Below are 19470 nucleotides of genomic sequence, written 5' to 3'. Positions count from 1 at the left end.
CTGTACAAGCAATGATCACACGCACGGCACAGCGGACACACCAGGAACCGCGGTGTTGGCCGTCGAATGGCGCTAGCTGCGCAGCATTTGTGCACCGCCGCCGTCAGTGTCAGCCAGTTTGCCGTGGCATACGGAGCTCCATCGCAGTCTTTAACACTGGTAGCATGCCGCGACAGCGTGGACGTGAACCGTATGTGCAGTTGACGGACTTTGAGCGAGGGCGTATAGTGGGCATGCGGGAGGCCGGGTGGACGTACCGCCGAATTGCTCAACACGTGGGGCGTGAGGTCTCCACAGTACATCGATGTTGTCGCCAGTGGTCGGCGGAAGGTGCACGTGCCCGTCGACCTGGGACCGGACCGCAGCGACGCACGGATGCACGCCAAGACCGTAGGATCCTACGCAGTGCCGTAGGGGACCGCACCGCCACTTCCCAGCAAATTAGGGACACTGTTGCTCCTGGGGTATCGGCGAGGACCATTCGCAACCGTCTCCATGAAGCTGGGCTACGGTCCCACACACCGTTAGGCCGTCTTCCACTCACGCCCCAACATCGTGCAGCCCGCCTCCAGTGGTGTCGCGACAGGCGTGAATGGAGGGACGAAAGGAGACGTGTCGTCTTCAGTGATGAGAGTCGCTTCTGCCTTGGTGCCAATGATGGTCGTATGCGTGTTTGGCGGTGTGCAGGTGAGCGCCACAATCAGGACTGCATACAACCGAGGCACACAGGGCCAACACCCGGCATCATGGTGTGGGGAGCGATCTCCTACACTGGCCGTACACCACTGGTGATCGTCGAGGGGACACTGAATAGTGCACGGTACATCCAAACCGTCATCGAATCCATCGTTCTACCATTCCTAGACCGGCAAGGGAACTTGCTGTTCCAACAGGACAATGCACGTCCGCATGTATCCCGTGCCACCCAACGTGCTCTAGAAGGTGTAAGTCAACTACCCTGGCCAGCAAGATCTCCGGATCTGTCCCCCATTGAGCATGTTTGGGACTGGATGAAGCGTCGTCTCACGCGGTCTGCACGTCCAGCACGAACGCTGGTCCAACTGAGGCGCCAGGTGGAAATGGCATGGCAAGCCGTTCTACAGGACTACATCCAGCATCTCTACGATCGTCTCCATGGGAGAATAGCAGCCTGCATTGCTGCGAAAGGTGGATATACACTGTACTAGTGCCGACATTGTGCATGCTCTGTTGCCTGTGTCTATGTGCCTGTGGTTCTGTCAGTGTGATTATGTGATGTATCTGACCCCAGGAATGTGTCAATAAAGTTTCCCCTTCCTGGGACAACGAATTCACGGTGTTCTTATTTCAATTTCCAGGAGTGTATATGGGTTGGCCCTGGACGGCTGGGTAACCGCGGCCTGGTCAGGTAAGTCCCGATTTCTCCTGGTAACAGCTGACGGTAGCGTTCGAGTGTGGCGCCGACCCCATGAAGACACGGACGCAAGTTGTCAAGAAGGCAAGCTGTTAGTGGCTCCATAATGGTGTTGGCTGTGTTCACATGGAATGGACTGGGTCCTCTGGAGCAACGGAACCGATCATTGACTGGAAATGTTTATGTTCTGCTATTTTGAGACCGTATGCAGCCATTCATTCCCAAGCAAAGATGGAATTTTTATGGATGACAATACGGCATGTCACCTAGCCACAGTTGCCCGGGATTGGTTTGAAGAACATTCTGGACAATTCGAGCGAGTAATCTGGCCACCAAGATCGCCCGACATGATTTCCATCGAATCGAGAGATAAGTTTGTGTATAGAATCCTGCATCAGCAACAGTTCCCCAATTATGGATGGCTCAGTATTTCTGTTGGGCACTTCCAAAGACTTGTTGAGTCCATGCCACGTCGAGCTGCTGCACTACGCCGAACAAAAGGAGGTCCGGCGCGACATAAAAGGTATCCCATGACCTTTGTCACCTCGGAGTATATATTACAGTGTCTTTTTGTGCGCCTGCACAAGGTGAAACTCTAAAATTTGGTACGCATTATTGAAAACGATGCCACTAGCATCTTGACAGATGCATGTGGAAATAGCTTCATACGGCACTACTGTTGTATCACTCTGCTGCTGCTTGCTGCGACGTCACTTTAGTTGCATGTGGAAAGCAGACTTAACTGCTTATCGCTCATTACGAGGAGTGTGTGTGCTGAATCTTTTAAATTCTTACCACTCTCGCTACTATTGTTACTGGTAGGTGCATTCAATAATGCAACACTACCATTTGTAATAATTTCTGGTGTGTCAAAACGTACGTCAACATACATGCTCCTACGTCACGTAACTAATTACCACTGATAATGTTTTGACTGAATGTCGAAGAAGCCTGAGTTTTATTTTAATGCAAAATTCTACATCTACTTGATTTTCCACTAAGGGAGTTTTCGACTTCTTTTTAACTTCCACTCTTATGCTTTTATTCTAGTTTCTTAGTCATTCCTGATAGACTTATTGCCATGAAGGTGAGATGGTGGAGTGAGGGTAGTGTACTTCGCTGACCGGAACATGTTAAGGTTGAAAACGGTTATAATGATGCTATCTGTACTTTTGGACTCATGGAAATAGGTATACGGAAAACTTCAATGTTGGCTTTATGTAGACCTAGACACACTACTAAGTGAAACGAAGGAAGGAGGTAGAAATAGGATCTTTTCAGTTTTCCTAAGCCCATTTGACACCTAGTCGAACAGTCATTGCTCATTTCTTAAATTGAATGTGTAATCTGTGGTACTTTTAAGGACAGAAACTTTGATGTGTGTATTGTTACAACTCAAGGCAAAAACTATTTTTCTTGTTATTAATAACTGCAACGGAGGGTGAGAACGCGATAGTTAAAAATAAATTCCTTTGGATAAGCAATAATGACGTAAGAACAGAGACAGTGGCGCACTGGAGGTAGGCAGGCAAGTTATAAGCTATGTATGCATGGACGTCTTACTATTGTTCTCCAATTTCCTTTCCCTATTTCAGATTTGTTTCATTCAAACCAAAAGGACAGGTAGAATAGGCACCAAAGATGAATCAGAATGGAGGTGTGGGGTATTATATGGTCCACTAAAAGGACTTTTGAAAGAATATTGTGGTTCAGGTTCCCGACGAAGACGAGGCCATTAGAGACCGAGCACGGCTTCAGATTGGAGGATGGATGGGGAAGGGAATCAGCCGTGTCCTTTCATAGGAAACTTCCCTGTGTTTGCCTTCGGAGATTTAGGGAAACCACAGGAAACCTGAATCAGGATTGCTGAAGGTGATCTGAACTGGCATCCTCTCGTATACCAGTCCAGTGGGCTAACCACTGTACCATCTCACTCTTGAATAAGAGTAGATTACTGCAGCTTATATGTGAACAATGTACTATAAACATTTTTCAGATGCTTAACAACTAATGAAAGCACATATCGCTACATCACGCTGGGTAGTGCGAGAGCACATACTTCCAATGCGTTTATAACAGTATAATAAGGTGTTCCTGGTGATGGGAACTATCGTGTTAGAATCTTTGTTTTGGTGGTGGAAGACTGATGTAATAATACGTACTACAGTCATTACTCCACACACTCCTGTTTTTATATCATGCAGATGCTCTTGATATAGCTCATGAGGTTTTTCAGAACTGCAACGTCGCCTGTACTCAGAGTTCACATAAGCCCATAAACGCAGCCTCGGATCATCACAAAAATTTTGCATTTTGGGATCAACCTCTCCATCACGCAACCGAGCGAGGTAGCGCAGTGGAGATAGCAGAATGGACGCGTATTCTGGAGGACAAAGGTCCATGTCCGCCTTTGACCACACAGACATAAGTTTTCCATGGTTTCCTAAATCACTTCATACGTGTACCAGGATGATTACTTTAAAGGGGTACTGCTGATTTCCTTCCCTCTCCTTGACAAAAAACAATTCGAAATTAGAGTTATATTGATACCTTCAGCTGTTGACGGGAGTAGATATATATATCAGCGGGGACAGGTGAAAATGTGTGCTCCGAGCGGGACTCGAACCCGGGATCTCCTGATTACATGGCAGACGCTCTATCCATCCCTTTTTTTTTTTTTTTTTTGCACTTTGTTCGTTAATGATCGTTGTGTTTGGTCGTTGCGTCGCAAGACATCCTGTTCAAGTTCGGTGGTTGATCCTTCCACTCAGTTTTTTATTACAGAGGCCAACCGGCTCTCTGACCGAACACGCTGAGCTACCGTGCCGGCAGCCATCTGAGCCACCGAGGGCACAGAGGATAGTACGACTGCAGGGACTATCTCGCGCACGCCTCCCTTGAAACCCACATTCCCACCTTGTATGTCCACACACTACATTCGTAGTGTCCCACCCCAACACACTCATTACTCGTGGAAGACATTCTTTCCAAGTCACGTAGCTGCGTACGAACACAGAGTGAAACGATACAACGTGACGCTAGTGCACCAGCAGTTCAATTCCGATACTTTTGATCAATGTCAGTACTGAAACTGGCTTTGGCTTTTACTGTCTGTGCATGATGGAAGAAGGAAGGAAGAAAGATTAGGATTTAACGTCCCGTCGACGACGCGATCATTGGAGCTCGAGCTCGAATTGTTTTTATACTTATATGGATATGGTGTTTGTTCTTTCGGACATGTCCGAAAGAACTGACACCATATCCATACAAGTATTTAGTTCTGGCAATACCGGCAATGACCTCCTTCTTCTGTGCGGATGCACACATATTCCTCGAACTCTTATGGGACTTTGAAAGAATATCTTCCACCAGTAATGAGAGTGTTGGGGTGGGACACTACGAATGTAGTGTGTAGAGATACAAGGTGGGAATGTGGGTCTCACGGGAGGCGTGCGCGAGGTATTCCCCGCAGTCGCGCTATCCTCTGTGTCCTCGGTGGCTCAGATGGATAGAGCGTCTGCCCTGTAAGCAGGAGATCCCGGGTTCGAGTCCCGGTCGGGGCACACATTTTCACCTGTCCCCTTTGATATATATCAACGCCCGTCAACAGCTGAAGGTATTAATGTAATTCTAATTTCGTTCTAGACAGCTGCAGGTCATCAATGGTGTCTGTACTTTCGGACATGTCCGAAAGAAGAGACACCATATCCATATAAGTATAAAAACAATTCGAGCTCGAGCTCCAATGATCGCGTCGTCGACGGGACGTTAAATCCTAATCTTTCTTCCTTCCTTCTTCCATCATGCACAGACAGCAAAAGCCAGTTTCAGTACCGACATTGATCAAAAGTACCGGAATTGAACTGCTGGTGCACTAGCACCACGTTGTATCGTTTCACTCTGTGTTCGTGCGCAGCTACGTGACCAGATGCAACTAAGTCACGAGTCTGAAGTGCTAAGTGGCCCTACGATGTTCCCTAATTTCTTGAAAGTGCGTTCGTAGCAAGTCTAGTCAGTCACGCTTGAAAGGAATACGCCACCAGCAAGTCCGAGAAAAGGGCCGGGAACAGGTGGGGCGACTTGCCTGTACGATATCGGGCCCTGCGCTATGCCGCATGCTCTGCTCGCGTCGTACTTGAGACAACCTGTCGTATACAGTTACCCACCTGTCAAGTGAGTATAACTCGAGTAAGGTACAACCAGAAGTCCGGCAGCAGGGTGGGAGCCGGACGGTGAAAGTGAAGTGTACGATGTGCTTGTGTATGCCGCAGCTATCTGGCTGAAACCGGCACGCAACGAGTACGGCGGGTGGCCCGCCTCCGGCGAGATCGACCTAGTGGAGTGCCGCAGCAACCGCAAGCTCACCACCGCCGCAGGCGCCTCCATGGGCGTCGACCACGTGGGCGCCACGCTGCACTTCGGGCCCAACTCTTCCTACAACGTCTGGAGGCAGACACACTGGATGGCGTCAGTATTACTCTCTTTTGTTCTCTACTCTCTTTCGATATGTCTATATTTTTCTTCCAGGTGGCACACTGCAATGCATTCAATTACCTTACTTCGTAAACAACTGGGGGTTATGTTTTCCGTCCATTCACTCCTTCACTTGCAGTTAATGCACAGATAATAAATATTACAGTTCAATTGTATTTGGGGCAGTTCTGAACAGTGTAACAAACTGGACGTTTTTCTAAGTTGAGTGTAGAGAGAGCATCATTTTCAAGATTTCAGCGACCGAGAGTTTGGTGAAGGGTGTCACGTTACTGAGTGCATCCCACAATACATGTTTCCGATTATTGTTCCGGAGCCTAATTAATTTCGTGGCTGACGTCAATGTTTCGTCACCAACTACAGATGACTTCTTCAAAAAGGGTTGCAGGTGCTATGAAAGTTCGATTCACAACCTGACTTGCTAGTGAGTCAATAGTGAGCCATGATGTGAATTGGACCTTCATAAAAACTGTGACTTCTTCGCGGATGGGAAAGAAAATTTGCGTTTCTGGAAGAAATTTAGTCGCCGGCCGTTGTGGCCGAGCGGGTCTAGGCGTTTCAGTCCGGAACCGCGCTACTGCTACGGTCGCAGTTTCGAATCCTGCCTCGGGCATGGATGTGTGTGATGTCCTTAGGTTAGTTAGGTTTAAGTAGTTCTAAGTTCTAGGGGACTGATGACCTCAGATGTTAAGTCCCATAGTGCTCAGAGCCATTTGAACCATTTTTGAAGAAATTTAGTCGCCACGGCACAATAGCCCGAAATATTTTGGTACGTGACACTTCCTGCCGAAAAAAATTTTTCATACTTCATTGTGGACTCTTAATGATATCTTCCAACAGCTACTTTTTTCTATTTTTGATTTCCTGGCATCCGTTACCGTAAATCAGGTCTTGATACTTCAGAAGTTGATAGAGACTCACTCAATCACAAACAAGATTAGCTATCCAACTGCCTTTGAAAATGTGACCGATATAATCAACAATTTAAAGATTGATGAAAGAGACTGTATTTGTTTAATGAATAAGAGAAGATACGAGTTTGCTTTTGTGGCCTGTAAGCAATTAGAACAACAGTATTTGTGTAGGACACCTTTTACTACTGTAATAGATATTATTAATTAAAACATATTCATTTTATTTTAATGCATTGTCAGTTGTGACTGCAGAATTGTATTTCCACCCTCGGTTTTGTTGAAAGAGATAGAAAAAAGCTACTGCGGTCGCATATTTAAATTTCTTTTGCACAATTATAACGTATTTTCAGCAGTACAACACCACCATATACTTGCATACTGTGTTGTACAATGCTTGAGAGTTACAAAAAACCGACGCCAGTGTCTTGGGGTACATATATGTGCGTTGCAAGTATATGACACGCGAGATCACTGAAAGAGTTAACATGAAGCACAGGGACTTCTAGGTTACATTTAAAATAAATGAAATAATATATAACTTCGGTGAAACATTTTTAGTCGATGTTTGATTACTGTAGACCCAAGAATTGCTGGAACCAATCCGTCCTTTCAATTCGCACTTTCAAACAACTCAGATTTCTACAGCACACCTCTTCCACTCTGCTTGCCACCTTTTTCTCATTTCCTTTTTCAAAGCTTTCCAGATGCTTCTTCTACAGGTCTATCAAATGCCTTTTCTATACCGAGAAAGCTCTTCCCCAGATTCATTGTTGTGCTTCTGGAGCTGCTCACTGCAGATATCAGGTCAACGGTTGACCTCCCAGGTCTGAAGCTATGCTGTTCCTCTCTGTTTCGTCTCGGTCCTTGATTGGATTCTGCTCTCCAGAATCTTTTCATATACCTTGGCACAGTGTGGTATCAGTGTGACTCCGCTGTAGTTCCTGAAACCCTTCCCACTCCCTTTCTTGAATATAGGGGCAATTAGTGCCCCCATCCAATCTTTTGGAGTCTTCTTCTCATTCTACACCACCCTCGTCACGCGACACAGCCACTGTTTCCCAATTTTCCTTGCTGCCTTCACTTACTTCGTCCACACATGGCACCTTTCTTCCTTTCATATTGTCCAGTGCCATCTTCCATTTTATTCCATGTCAGGTCGTTTTACCACCAGAGTTTACTACTGTTACCTTTAGCCTATTATCCTCAACTCAAAGTCCGTCCGGATTTAACAAGTGCTCAAAGTATTCCTTCCACACTATCTTCATTGTCTCATTTTCATTAACCTCTATGTCACTATTATCCATCATCGTTGCATCCTCTCTCAAACCTCTCCTCTTACATCTGAACATTCTATGTATAAGAGGCGTTCAAAAAGAAACCAGAAGGAGGTATAATTACAGAAACCAGTACCTGTATGTTAGAAGTATTGACCCTGGCTGTTGACACTTGTCCCACGGTGACACAAGGCAGTGAATGGCTGTCTCATAAAATTCCCGGACCTGTGTTGTTAATCAGTTCCGCACGTACACCTGGACGTCGTCACCCGAGGTGAATCGTTTGCCCCTCAGAGCCTTTTTAAGTGGACCAAAAAAGGCGTAATCACAGGGAGAGAGGTCCAGTCTGTATGGAGGGTGGCCAAGAATCTCCCATTTGAATTTCTGCAGGAGTGCCACGACTATGTTGGCCGAATGAGGCTTTGCATTGTCGTGGAGCAGAATGAGCCCACGGGTGAGATTGCTTGGCCGTTTTGATTTGATCGCGTGGCGAAGGGTGATCGAGGTTTGCGAGTTACGCTGGGCATTCACTGTTGTCCCGTGTTGCAGGACGCCGTGAATCAGAAGGGGTGCATCTTGGTCAAAGATGAACGTTAGCATAACCTTTCCTGCACTCGTGTGGATGCCCTTGGCTTTTTTTATGGTGGTGACCCTTAATGTTTCTACTGGAGACTTTGTCGTTTTAATTCTGGTTCGAAGTGATGACACCATGACTCATCTCGAGCCACCACTCGTGCCAGGAACGCATTCCCTTCCCAAACATAGCGCTGCAGATGAGTAAGACAGTGGGCCATCCGATATGCTTCCTGGTGTGGCTCGATCCGACCTCAGCGGCTATGGCTGTCACTGTCACCGCCGGTCCTGGGTAATGAGTGTATCCACCAGCTGGACGGTGTCATCGGTAATGCAGTGTGGTGCTCCAGAAAGTGCATCATCGGCTAACGACACCCGTCCTTCCCTGAGGCGCTTGTGCCACGCCTTGACCCTTGGAAGGGACATGCAGTGTTCGCTGTACACTTGTGACATTCGGTCGATGAATGTCCGTTCTTCCTGTTCCTTCCGCTGTCAGAAAACGAACAACGTCTCTTTGCTCTTCTTTGACGCCTCCACGTCCTTGTTTGCAACGCAACTAGCAACGTGGACGATTGAAGCATGCTTCTGCTAGCTCTGTGTAGTCACGTGATGTGCACGTACGCCCTCTAGCGACGGGCTGTGAACTTCCACGCTCTAGTCGGAACCACACCTCGGTTAAACACGCCACGATATTACCCACCTGTCAGCGGTTTGCGCTTTCCAGACTCCGGCTTGTTTCTTTTTCAACGCCCCTTATAATATTTTCTTACTTTCTCTGCTATCTTCATTATCTTTGTCCATTCTTCCATCCACTTTCTTCTCTTCTCTGCCAGTTGTCTTATTTGCCTACTGTATATTACTTGAAGACCATTCTGTATTCAACATTATTGACATGTAGATAGATTATAAACGATCCCAACAAAATGGAACAAGTAGAGCGGAGGAGATGTTGTGTAGCAATCTGAGTTGTGTGAAAGTGTGGATTGAAAGGAAGGATTCGTTCCATCAAACAAGTGGCGTGAAACAGGGCAGTGCTTTGTCACCTCCCATCTTCATTGTGGGCTTGGATGAGATAATGACTAAGATGACTGGAGAAACTGGAGATGACAGGATGAAAGCAATGGTGTTCGATGATGATTTGATGATCTGTGGAAACAATGAGGAGGAGATTCAGGAACAGCTGGGTGCTTGGGAACAAACTGTGAGACAGTATAGAATGAAATTTAATGCAAAGAAATGTGAGATCATGATTACAAGTGGAATGAGAGATAGACCTAGCGGAATAAGGATTGGAGGTAAACATTTGAACAAAGTAGAAAGTGTCGAGGACTTGGGAAGTGTGGCAGAGGAAAATGGAAGAAATGAGAAACAGACCAGTGAACGTGGCAGACAGGCAGAAGCATTTCTGCGGAGTGTTAAGAGCCTGGTCTGGAACAAAGACGTCCCTCAGAGAAGCAACGAAGTAATATATAGAAGTCACTACATCCATATACGGACCTACTGATCGGAAACATGGCTAATAAAGAAAAGAGGTGTAAGCAGATGACATGCATGTGAAATGAAGTTCTTCTGAAGCAGGACAGGAGTAACAAGTAGGGACAGGATGAGGAATGAAAAGGTACGGGAAATATTGAAAGAGGCAAACTTACAGAGCAAGATAGAAACAACAAGGCTAAGATGGTCCTGACACTTACAGAGCTCGAAAAACAAAAGTATTTCCAAGGACATATATGAAAGGGAGATGGGAAGGAAACGACCAAGAGGGAGACCAAGGTAAAGATGGCTGAAAAATGTGGAAGGAAGTGTTGAAAAAAGAGGTGAGGATTGAACCAGAGTAAACACAGAAGGATGATTGGAAAACGGGACTAGATGTCGAGGCTTATGTTGCAAACAAATGCTACGTGGGGTTGGAAACTACTCTAGATATTTATGATGATGATTCGAGTAATATACAGCGAAACCACGATTTCCTTAATCAAATTATAACTGATAATATAAAATTTACGATGAGCACTAGTAATGGTCTGGCAGTTAGCGAAGCGAGTGGGATAGAAAAATGGCGTATAACCAAATATTATTTGTTTTATGAAAACGTTACTGTGATTCGCAAACGATTATAGTCTTCAACGATGAGGTCCATTCGCAACTAAGATAAAATATTGTTAAAGATAGCATACTGATTTCTCTTCGAGAGACTGACACGAACACCAGAAAACATGCTTTCGGATCATCGGACCTTATTGTTATATGATTTCCATGGGTCAGAAATTTCTGGAATATACAACGATATGCGAATTTAGACTTTCTGGGCGAATTAGATAATGAAATCTTCTCGGGTTATCAGCCAAGCCAAGGTGTCGTTCTGGGGCAATGTTTCAACACTTTTCCTACTTGTCATCTTCAGGCAACTGACGGAAACCGCCTTACGATGACAACTAGGAAACTTGAAACGTTACCGCAGAACGACGCCTTGACTCGGCTGATAACCCGAAAAGATTTCGTCATATACAAACAAGTTTGCTCGATGATCAGCTTTTAGTTTACGAATCCGAAGATTCATGGTTCGATTCCTTTGGGCCTTGACTTTTCTCCCTGGAAATGCTTTTGTAACTAACAAGGGGACCGTGCCTACTCGACACCACCGATTACGTCCAAATTTAGGGTATACGCAGGGCTTGGCCAGTAACGGAAGTGACAACAGCGGGAGCTACAGAAAGCCAAGCGCTTCGAGAAAATTGCATTTCTGATGCCGGTCGGGGGCGACATCAGGCATTTATGTTAGCGTAGATTCCAGGCAGCGGCTGGCACAGCGTAAAGAGTACAGAACGGTGATCGGAGGGTCGTTGGATCGACTGCCTCTGCTGAAATATTTTTTAATTGTTATTTTTTAAGTTATTTCCACTGCAAATAAACCGAAATAATGTTCAGTATTTTGCATTTCTAAGTATTTTCATAAAAGGCTTGAAAATTTACGATTGGAAATAAATTTCAGTGAGTGATTATAAGGCGTACACTAGAAGTTCGTATATAATATTACTTTTATTATTTTACAGTTGATGAAGTACAAGTGCTAGGATGAATTCATAGAAAAAACAGGGAAATCAGTAATTTCCTTGCTATCCTTCACATGTTACAAACGCCCCATATATACAGTTACATGATTTTTTTAAAAAATTCTGTAGAAAAACAAACCTTACTTACAGTCATAAGAAGTTCTCTCTCATCTCATAATTCGGCAGCGAACCACGCCAAATGTTGGGGAGGATGTCTGGTTGATGTGCAATGCAATGTATTTGTTGCAGTCTTCTCTGAGTATGATTTATTTGTCTCTTTCGAAGACAAAAGAGCCGTTTTGTGGCTTTCTGATTAAATTCTTTATCTGACGATAAAAACAGACAACGCAAGTTTGTACTAGTGGAGTGCAATTGGGAGGAGTCACTTTAATGCTGTACGATGGCAATCCTCCTTCGCCTTGAAAAATCTCATAGTATAACTGTGAATTTGTTTGTCTTCTCAGGAGTCAATTACCAAAAGAAGTTTGTTCTGGAGTGCATAGGGCTACATCACATCAATCATATATATATATATATATATCTCACAGTTTTTTGAATTTGAACCCTCTGTTCATAACGTACAGTACTTTCTTGTAGGCATACATAGACTGTCGGCAATAATTTTCCACAAAGGGTTATAGCGCATTGCGCTGTATACGAATGGCAGACTTCGTGCATATTTCGCATTATTTGCTGTGTAAGTAACGCACAAATTGAAAATATAAAAACGTTTCCGTGTAGGGTCTCGACCCCACGACTCTCGGATTACTGTCCTGTGCTCTTTCGCTGCACCAACCGCTGCCTGGAAACTACGATCACACAAATGGCTCATTCCACGCCCGACCCGCACCAAAAATGCTTTTTCCCAACGATTGGCCATATGGAAATCCCACTTCCGTTACTTTCAGTCCTGGCAATGCACTGCATATGGTATTAATTCGGACGAAACAGGTGACGAGTTGGTGCGTTCCCGTACAGGAGAGCACTTTTTGTTGAAAGCTGCTGCCTGTTATCAGCCGATAAATTCGATATTGCAGTGCCTGTGTTGTTAAGAAGAACGATGCAATCATACTTCGGACAGGCATGCGTATCCAAAGGAACTTTTCATATCCGAAGGATATGAAGGAAGACTACGACCTTACGTCTCACTACCGCGCCACCGCGCTCGGTTCCACCCTTCGGAAAGGTCACCATCAGCAGCAGCGCATTATGTCATTACAGGTTTGGTAGTTAACACAGTACACTGCTTTTCCGACCAGATACTTGTAATAAAATATTTTACGTCACAGTGATAGGACTCTACTAGCTCCGCATCTAGAGGCGAAATACGACGGCTGTCCAGATAGTAAGTTACGATTGGTCGCGAAATGAAAATCACGGTGAAAATCAGAAATGTTTCATTTGTAACAGTTAGCTACACCTTTCAGCTACTTCTCTACGTAGTCGCCGTTCTGACTCAGACACTTGTCGTAGCGTTGTACCTGCCGGCCGAAGTGGCCGTGCGGTTAAAGGCGCTGCAGTCTGGAACCGCAAGGCCGCTACGGTCCCAGGTTCGAATCCTGCCTCGGGCATGGATGTTTGTGATGTCCTTAGGTTAGTTAGGTTTAACTAGTTCTAAGTTCTAGGGGACTAATGACCTCAGCAGTTGAGTCCCATAGTGCTCAGAGCCATTTGAACCGTAGCGTTGTACCAACGTTCCAATACCCTCATCATAGAAGGCAGGCGCCAGTGCTTTCCGCCAATTCTCTACGCTGGCCTAAAGCTCGTTGTCTGTGCCAAAATGTTGTCTTCATAGCCAGCGGTTCGTTTGAGTAGAGATGAAACTCAGTGGGAGACAATTACGGGCTGTATTGTGGGTAACCAAACATTTCCAATTGAAACGATGCAGGAACATCTTCATTGCCCCTGCAGAATGAGGCTGAGAATTGTCTTGAAGAAGAAACCGCACCACAGTTATGTAATGTTGGTTGCATAGCTTCAGGGGAAAATTCTCACCAGGCCCTCGTACTTGGCGGGAGACACTATTTTCTATAACATCTTTACGCGCTCACTAAGAGCTCAGGAATGAAAAGAGCGACATAATTCTACCTAGAGTCATACTAGAGACACTGCCCAACACATCTTTGCAAAGCTTTATCGGATTTTCATAGTCGTTTCCATTTCGCGACCGATCGTAACTTACTTTCTGGACAGCCCTCGTACAACAGCTCACCTGCGATTTCTGAAGTTTCTACGCGACAAATCAGTTTATTTCTCTTTTCAACAATAGACTCACATTCCTAGGAAAACAGTATATGCTCCATAAATAGTTCTCCATCGATCCGTACGTTTTATTACAGCTGCTAACGCCAGGTGGAGGAGCACGTATGACTCCTCGAGCCATACATTGCGGTAGGAAAAGTAACATACTGTCAGACGACCACGTCGATTCCTTTCATCTTTGATGATACTGTTGTTGAATAGTAAATAGCATGTGAACAGATTATTATTTTTAACCTACAGTATTTCAAGTGCCAGTGCTCATTCTGAACACTATTTTTTTGGTTCATAAACACGAAACTAAAGATATCCAAGTAATAGGTTACATACCGTCTTTTGCAACTCCAACAAAAGTTTTGTTTAGACCATACACTTTTCATTTAATTTCAGTGTATCTACAATGGTCACTAGAACGTTTGGTTTTTCTTACAAATCTCTCTTGTCAAGATGGTAAATAGTTCTCATGTTTTACATTACTACTATTAAACAGTATTAAGGTAGAATTACGAGGGTAATCCCAAAAGTAAGGTCTCCTATTTTTTTACAAGTACAGAACTCTGTTTGTGTGGCAGTTGGTCACACTGTTATGAAGAGCGCTTCACGCACAGTGTGTAAACATGAGCACGCCGCGCTGAGGCGCTCAGTCTTGGCTTGGCAGCCTTTGGGAATGGAGCTTCCGTTGGATGTTACCACCAGGTGCGAATTGAGCGCAGTTATTAGGTTTTTGAACGCAAAGGGCACTGCGCCGATTGAAGTCCATCGACAGTTGACCAAAGTGTATGGTGAGTCGTGCATGGATGTCAAAAATGTTCACAAGTGGTGTAGAGAGTTTGGAGCTGGTCGGACCGAAATTCACGACAAACAAAGGAGCGGGATACCGTCAATTTCTGAGGAGACAGTGTTGAAGGTTGAGAAAAGCATGCGTGAAGACCGGCGGATCACTCTGGATGATCTCTGCACGTTGGTTCCTGAGGTTTCCAGACGCACCACTAACATAATTGTAACGGAAACATTGAACTACCGGAAGGTGCGCGCAAGATGGGTGCCACGCATGCTGACTGAGGACCACATGCGGCAACGAGTTGATGCTTCCCGCGCATTTCTTCACCGCCTAGCAGCCGAACAGGACAACTTTCTGGACTCAGTTGTCGCGGGTGACGAAACCTCGGCATACCACTTTACAGCTGAGACCAAGCAACAATCACGCCAGTGGCGGCATCCTTCTTCGCCAAAGCCGGATCGGAAAGGGGTATTGTCGGTCGACTTTATGCTCACTGGGACCACAATTAACGCTGACAGGTACTGTGAGACTCTGAAAAACTCAAACGGGCAATTCAGAGCCGGAGAAGAGGAATGTTGAGCAAGGGCGTATACATTCTCCATGACAACACTCGCCCACACATCGCTCGGCAAACCATTGCTCTCCTGCAACAGTTTCAGTGGAACATAATCACCCTCCCACCCTATAGTCCTGACTTGGCGTCCAGTGACTATCACCTGTTCCAGAAAGCGATTCAGATCCGACGACGATGTGAAAGAAGAGGTTCATAACTTACTGAACAGCATGGCGGCGAGCTGGTATGACATGGACATACAAAAACTGCGACACCATCTGCAAAAATGCATCGACAGAAATGGTGATTATGTCGAAAAATAGCTAAATGTTCAAGCTGTAAACTGACGTAAACCATTGTAGAAATAAACAGGTCTATGTACCTATAAAAAAATAAGACTCCTTACTTTTGGGATTAACGTCGTATTATCACGATTTTTGCTTGCTACTTAATTCATAACGTTCTTGTACACACAGGTGCTCGATTTTTAAAATAGTGAGTAATAATTATAATTCAGTACTGCTTAGTAGTAGTAGAGTAAACCTCTTTACGATATTTATAGAAATATTTATAAGAAAAACGAAATCGTTACGGTGGTCATTGAAGATACGTTGAAATAAAACGAAACGCGTATGGTATAAATAAGAGTATTACTACAATCGCAAAAAATAATGTAACGTACGTTACTTGTGTAACTGAGACTACGGAAAATAGGAGTCCTAAAAACAAAAAACACAGCCGAAAGTGAATATTTTTCTCTTCAAATGAGAAACCATTGATAAAAACAGAACACCTGTTTTCCACTGTTAATTTTAGGTAGATGCGCGTATCAAAACGTCGTATGGAGAATTTCGTCGTCGCCCTTTCACGAGTACACGTTACTACGCAGTGGAGCCATACAGGACGGGCTGATACTCAGCTGTATATCAGGACGTGTGTTCCATGTTAATATTCGACACGAGAGGGGGAAAAATACTGGTAGCTTCCTTGCGGCGGAGTTCATATGCTTTTTCGATATCTATTTCGTTTGCTTTAATGTTTAACAACCAAACAGTCAGTGATCAGAACAAGGACTCTCAGCGCTATGTTAAAAATAATACGAACCTGTTTGCTTGGTAATAACGATAATTACGCTGTTGATACATACTACTGCATCTGTAAGTACAGTAAACGGAGAAATACGAATAAATGACTGGAAAGCTCTGATACATTTGTTCGTGTTGCGGTTTTCAGTCTGAAGACTGGTTTAGTATAGGTCTCTACGCTTCTCTACTCTGTACCAGCCTATGCGCAATTCAATCTGCTTGCTGTATTCATCCCTCGGTCTCCCTCTACAACTGTTACTATCCTTCCCCCCCACTCTCATACACACTCCCCTCCATTACCAAACTGACGATTCGTTGCTGCCTCAAGATGTCTCCTACCAATCGATCCCTCCTTTTAGTCACGTTGAACCGTAAATTCCTTTTTCAACAATTTTATTCAGTGCGTGCTCGTTATTTATCCGATCTGCCAAGCTAATATTCAGCATTTTCTTGTAGCACCACATTTCAAAAGCTTCTGTTTTCTTGTAGTCTTAACTGCTTATCCTATACATTTCATTTCTGTACAAGGTTGCACTCCGCCAGCCGCGGTGGCCGAGCGATTCTAGTCCGGAACCGCGCGACTGTTACGGTCGCAGGTTCCAATCCTGCCTCGGGCATGGATGTGTGTGATGTCCTTAGGGTAGTTAGGATTAAGTAGTTCTAAGTTCTAGTGGACTGGTGACCTCAGATGTTAAGTTCCATAGTGCTCAGAACCATTTAAACCAAGGTTGCATTCCAGACTACCTAATGTTAAGATTTACGCTTCAAGATTTAGGCTCCATGTTAGCAAATTTCTTTGTTTGCCACTGCAGTCTGCATGTTAAACTTTCTCTACTTCAGCCACCATCACTTATTTTTGCTGCACAAATAATAGAGCACACTCACTGCTTTTGTTGTCTAATTTCCTAATCTATGTTCCTCAACAAGTTCCGATTTAGTTCGCCTGTAGCCTTATTTAATTTTTGTGATGTTCATATTGTAACCTCTTTTTGAGACTATCCATTCCATTGTGATCATTTAGGAGATCATAAATTCATTAGTTAGCTTGCGTAATTTTTTGGAGCATTTTCGTGACACATAGTGGGAAATTGTATAGCTGATGTAAATGTCACTCTCTGTCAATGTGGCTGTGTAGAACGGTAAAAGTGAAGCACCCATTGTGAGTCGAGGCGTGGCGGAGGCGAGGCTTCTGAAGCGGGAGCAGCGGCGACCGTTACTCAGGTGGCGGCTCGGCCGCGGCTGCCTGTCTGCCGATTAGGTATTTTTGGCTTAATGACCTTTGAGCAAGACGGACCGAGAGCTGCTCCGCCAAGGACGGCGCACCACGCCCGCCGAGGCCAGCTTGCCTGACGGATCGTCGCAGACCGGTGCGCCGCGTGGGCCGATGCACGCGCTCTAGGGCACCGGGCACTGCGTTGTTTACCAGCACAGGTCGCGAAGACCGAACCTGTAACAGCATCGGTACTGAGGGTTCTGAACAAATTGCAAATAGTGTCAAGAAACGATGCGCACGCTTTCTACAAAATTACTTGTCAGACATTTCACACTGCAATTGCCAAAAGTTGGGTGTGGAACAATAAATAAATGTACAGAAGGGCTGGTGTAGAGCCATAGTTAAAATATTGGAATTCCATCTGGGATGACTGTAACTCAAATTACGGTCCTTAGTCCTTTCCGCGAACTCCCTAAACTTCACTGCCTGACAAAAAATGCGAAGCACCCAGAAGCGGAGGAGGAAACAAAATGAAACTTCACTGCTTGAGGGGGTACGTCGTGTCATTTGAGGAATTACAATATCGAGTCAGATTTGCAAAGAACGTGACACTGTGAGTCCACTTGCCAGCACAAAGTTGTCCCCTTCTGGTCTGGATGTACGAGCTGACTCGATTGGGAAGGGTGCCCTAAAGACGTAGTACCCTCTCCTGAGGCAAGCTGCCCACAGCATCATGATGTCCTGGATACTAGAACGAAGTAGATATCTGAGCTGGTTCCATACATGTTCCATCGGGGACACATTTGGGGATCTTGCTGGCTACGCAGATAGTTCATAGGAACTCGTGTCATGTATGGAACAGCATTGTCCTGTTGAAAAATAGTACGGCGAAACTGTCTCACGATGTCCGTGATGCACCGTTGCGCCGGCAAATTTCCCTCAGTCACTACCAGCCCAGACCCGAACTCATACCCAATGGCTCCCCAAACAATCACTCCAGGAGCAAGACCGCTATGCCTCTCCAAAAGATCGGAAGAATCTTCTTTCCAGGTCTCTGCCACACTTGCCAGCGATGGTCATCTGGATTAGTTCAGAACCGCGGTTCATCGCTGAACGTAATGCGACGCCATTCATCAGCAGTCTGTGCTTGCCGGTCACGCCAACGCCTCAAACGCTGGCGTTTGTGTGTTTTTTTTAATCTTATGGGACTTAACTGCTAAAGTCACCAGTCCCTAACCTTACACACTACTTAACCTAAATTATCCTAAGGACAAACACACACCCACGCCCGAGGGAGGACTCGAACCTCCACCGGGACCAGCCGCACAGTCCATGACTGCAGCGTCCTAGACCGCTCGGCTGATCCCGCGGGCGCCGTTTGTGTTCTGATGTAAACAGCAGCCTACGCATGGGATTGTAATTCCCTAGTCCGCTGGTACTTGTCTCCAACCAGTGATGTGGGATGACTCGGATCGTCCCAAGAACCCCATTACTTGAGTCCCATAGTGCTTAGAGCCATTTGAACCCATCACTTGTCCTTGGGTGACGGGCGCAGGTGTGGAAGAGCTGTGATGTGCTTGGCTCTTCTGGTTGTCAGACACGGTCGACCGGAGCCTTGACGACGGGTATGCCTGTAGTTACGTTCCCATGGAATCCAACATCGCGTCGCTGTCACATCAGAATGCCCCACAAATCTGAATACTGCACGATTCGACTAGCCGGCCAACTGGAGACCAACAATAAGGCGCTTTCAAACTCTGTCAGGTGTCCCGCACGTGTACACGGCATTTCTGTGTCCTTCACAGCCGGCCAGAGTGGCCGTGCGGTTCTAGGCGCTACAGTCTGGAGCCGAGCGACTGCTACGAAAATGGTTCAGATGGC

General features: G+C 45.5%; 1 protein-coding gene and 1 non-coding gene across 2 annotated transcripts in view; both read left to right on the top strand.

Moving 5' to 3' along the window:
* Positions 1-19470, top strand: part of LOC126107117 (beta-1,3-glucan-binding protein-like) — a 279494-nt gene that overhangs the window by 236190 nt on the left and 23834 nt on the right. The window contains exon 4 of the mRNA XM_049913338.1: positions 5665-5860. Coding sequence (XP_049769295.1) covers positions 5665-5860 — 196 coding nt within the window. The remainder of the gene's footprint in view (positions 1-5664; positions 5861-19470) is intronic.
* On the top strand, positions 4883-4956 carry Trnat-ugu (transfer RNA threonine (anticodon UGU)). Its single transcript has one exon. It is a non-coding gene; the product is annotated as a tRNA-Thr (tRNA).

The sequence above is a fragment of the Schistocerca cancellata genome, chromosome 1 (assembly GCF_023864275.1).
Source record: "Schistocerca cancellata isolate TAMUIC-IGC-003103 chromosome 1, iqSchCanc2.1, whole genome shotgun sequence".
Classification (NCBI taxonomy): domain Eukaryota; kingdom Metazoa; phylum Arthropoda; class Insecta; order Orthoptera; family Acrididae; genus Schistocerca; species Schistocerca cancellata.
This window is presented reverse-complemented; position numbering and strand designations above follow the sequence as displayed.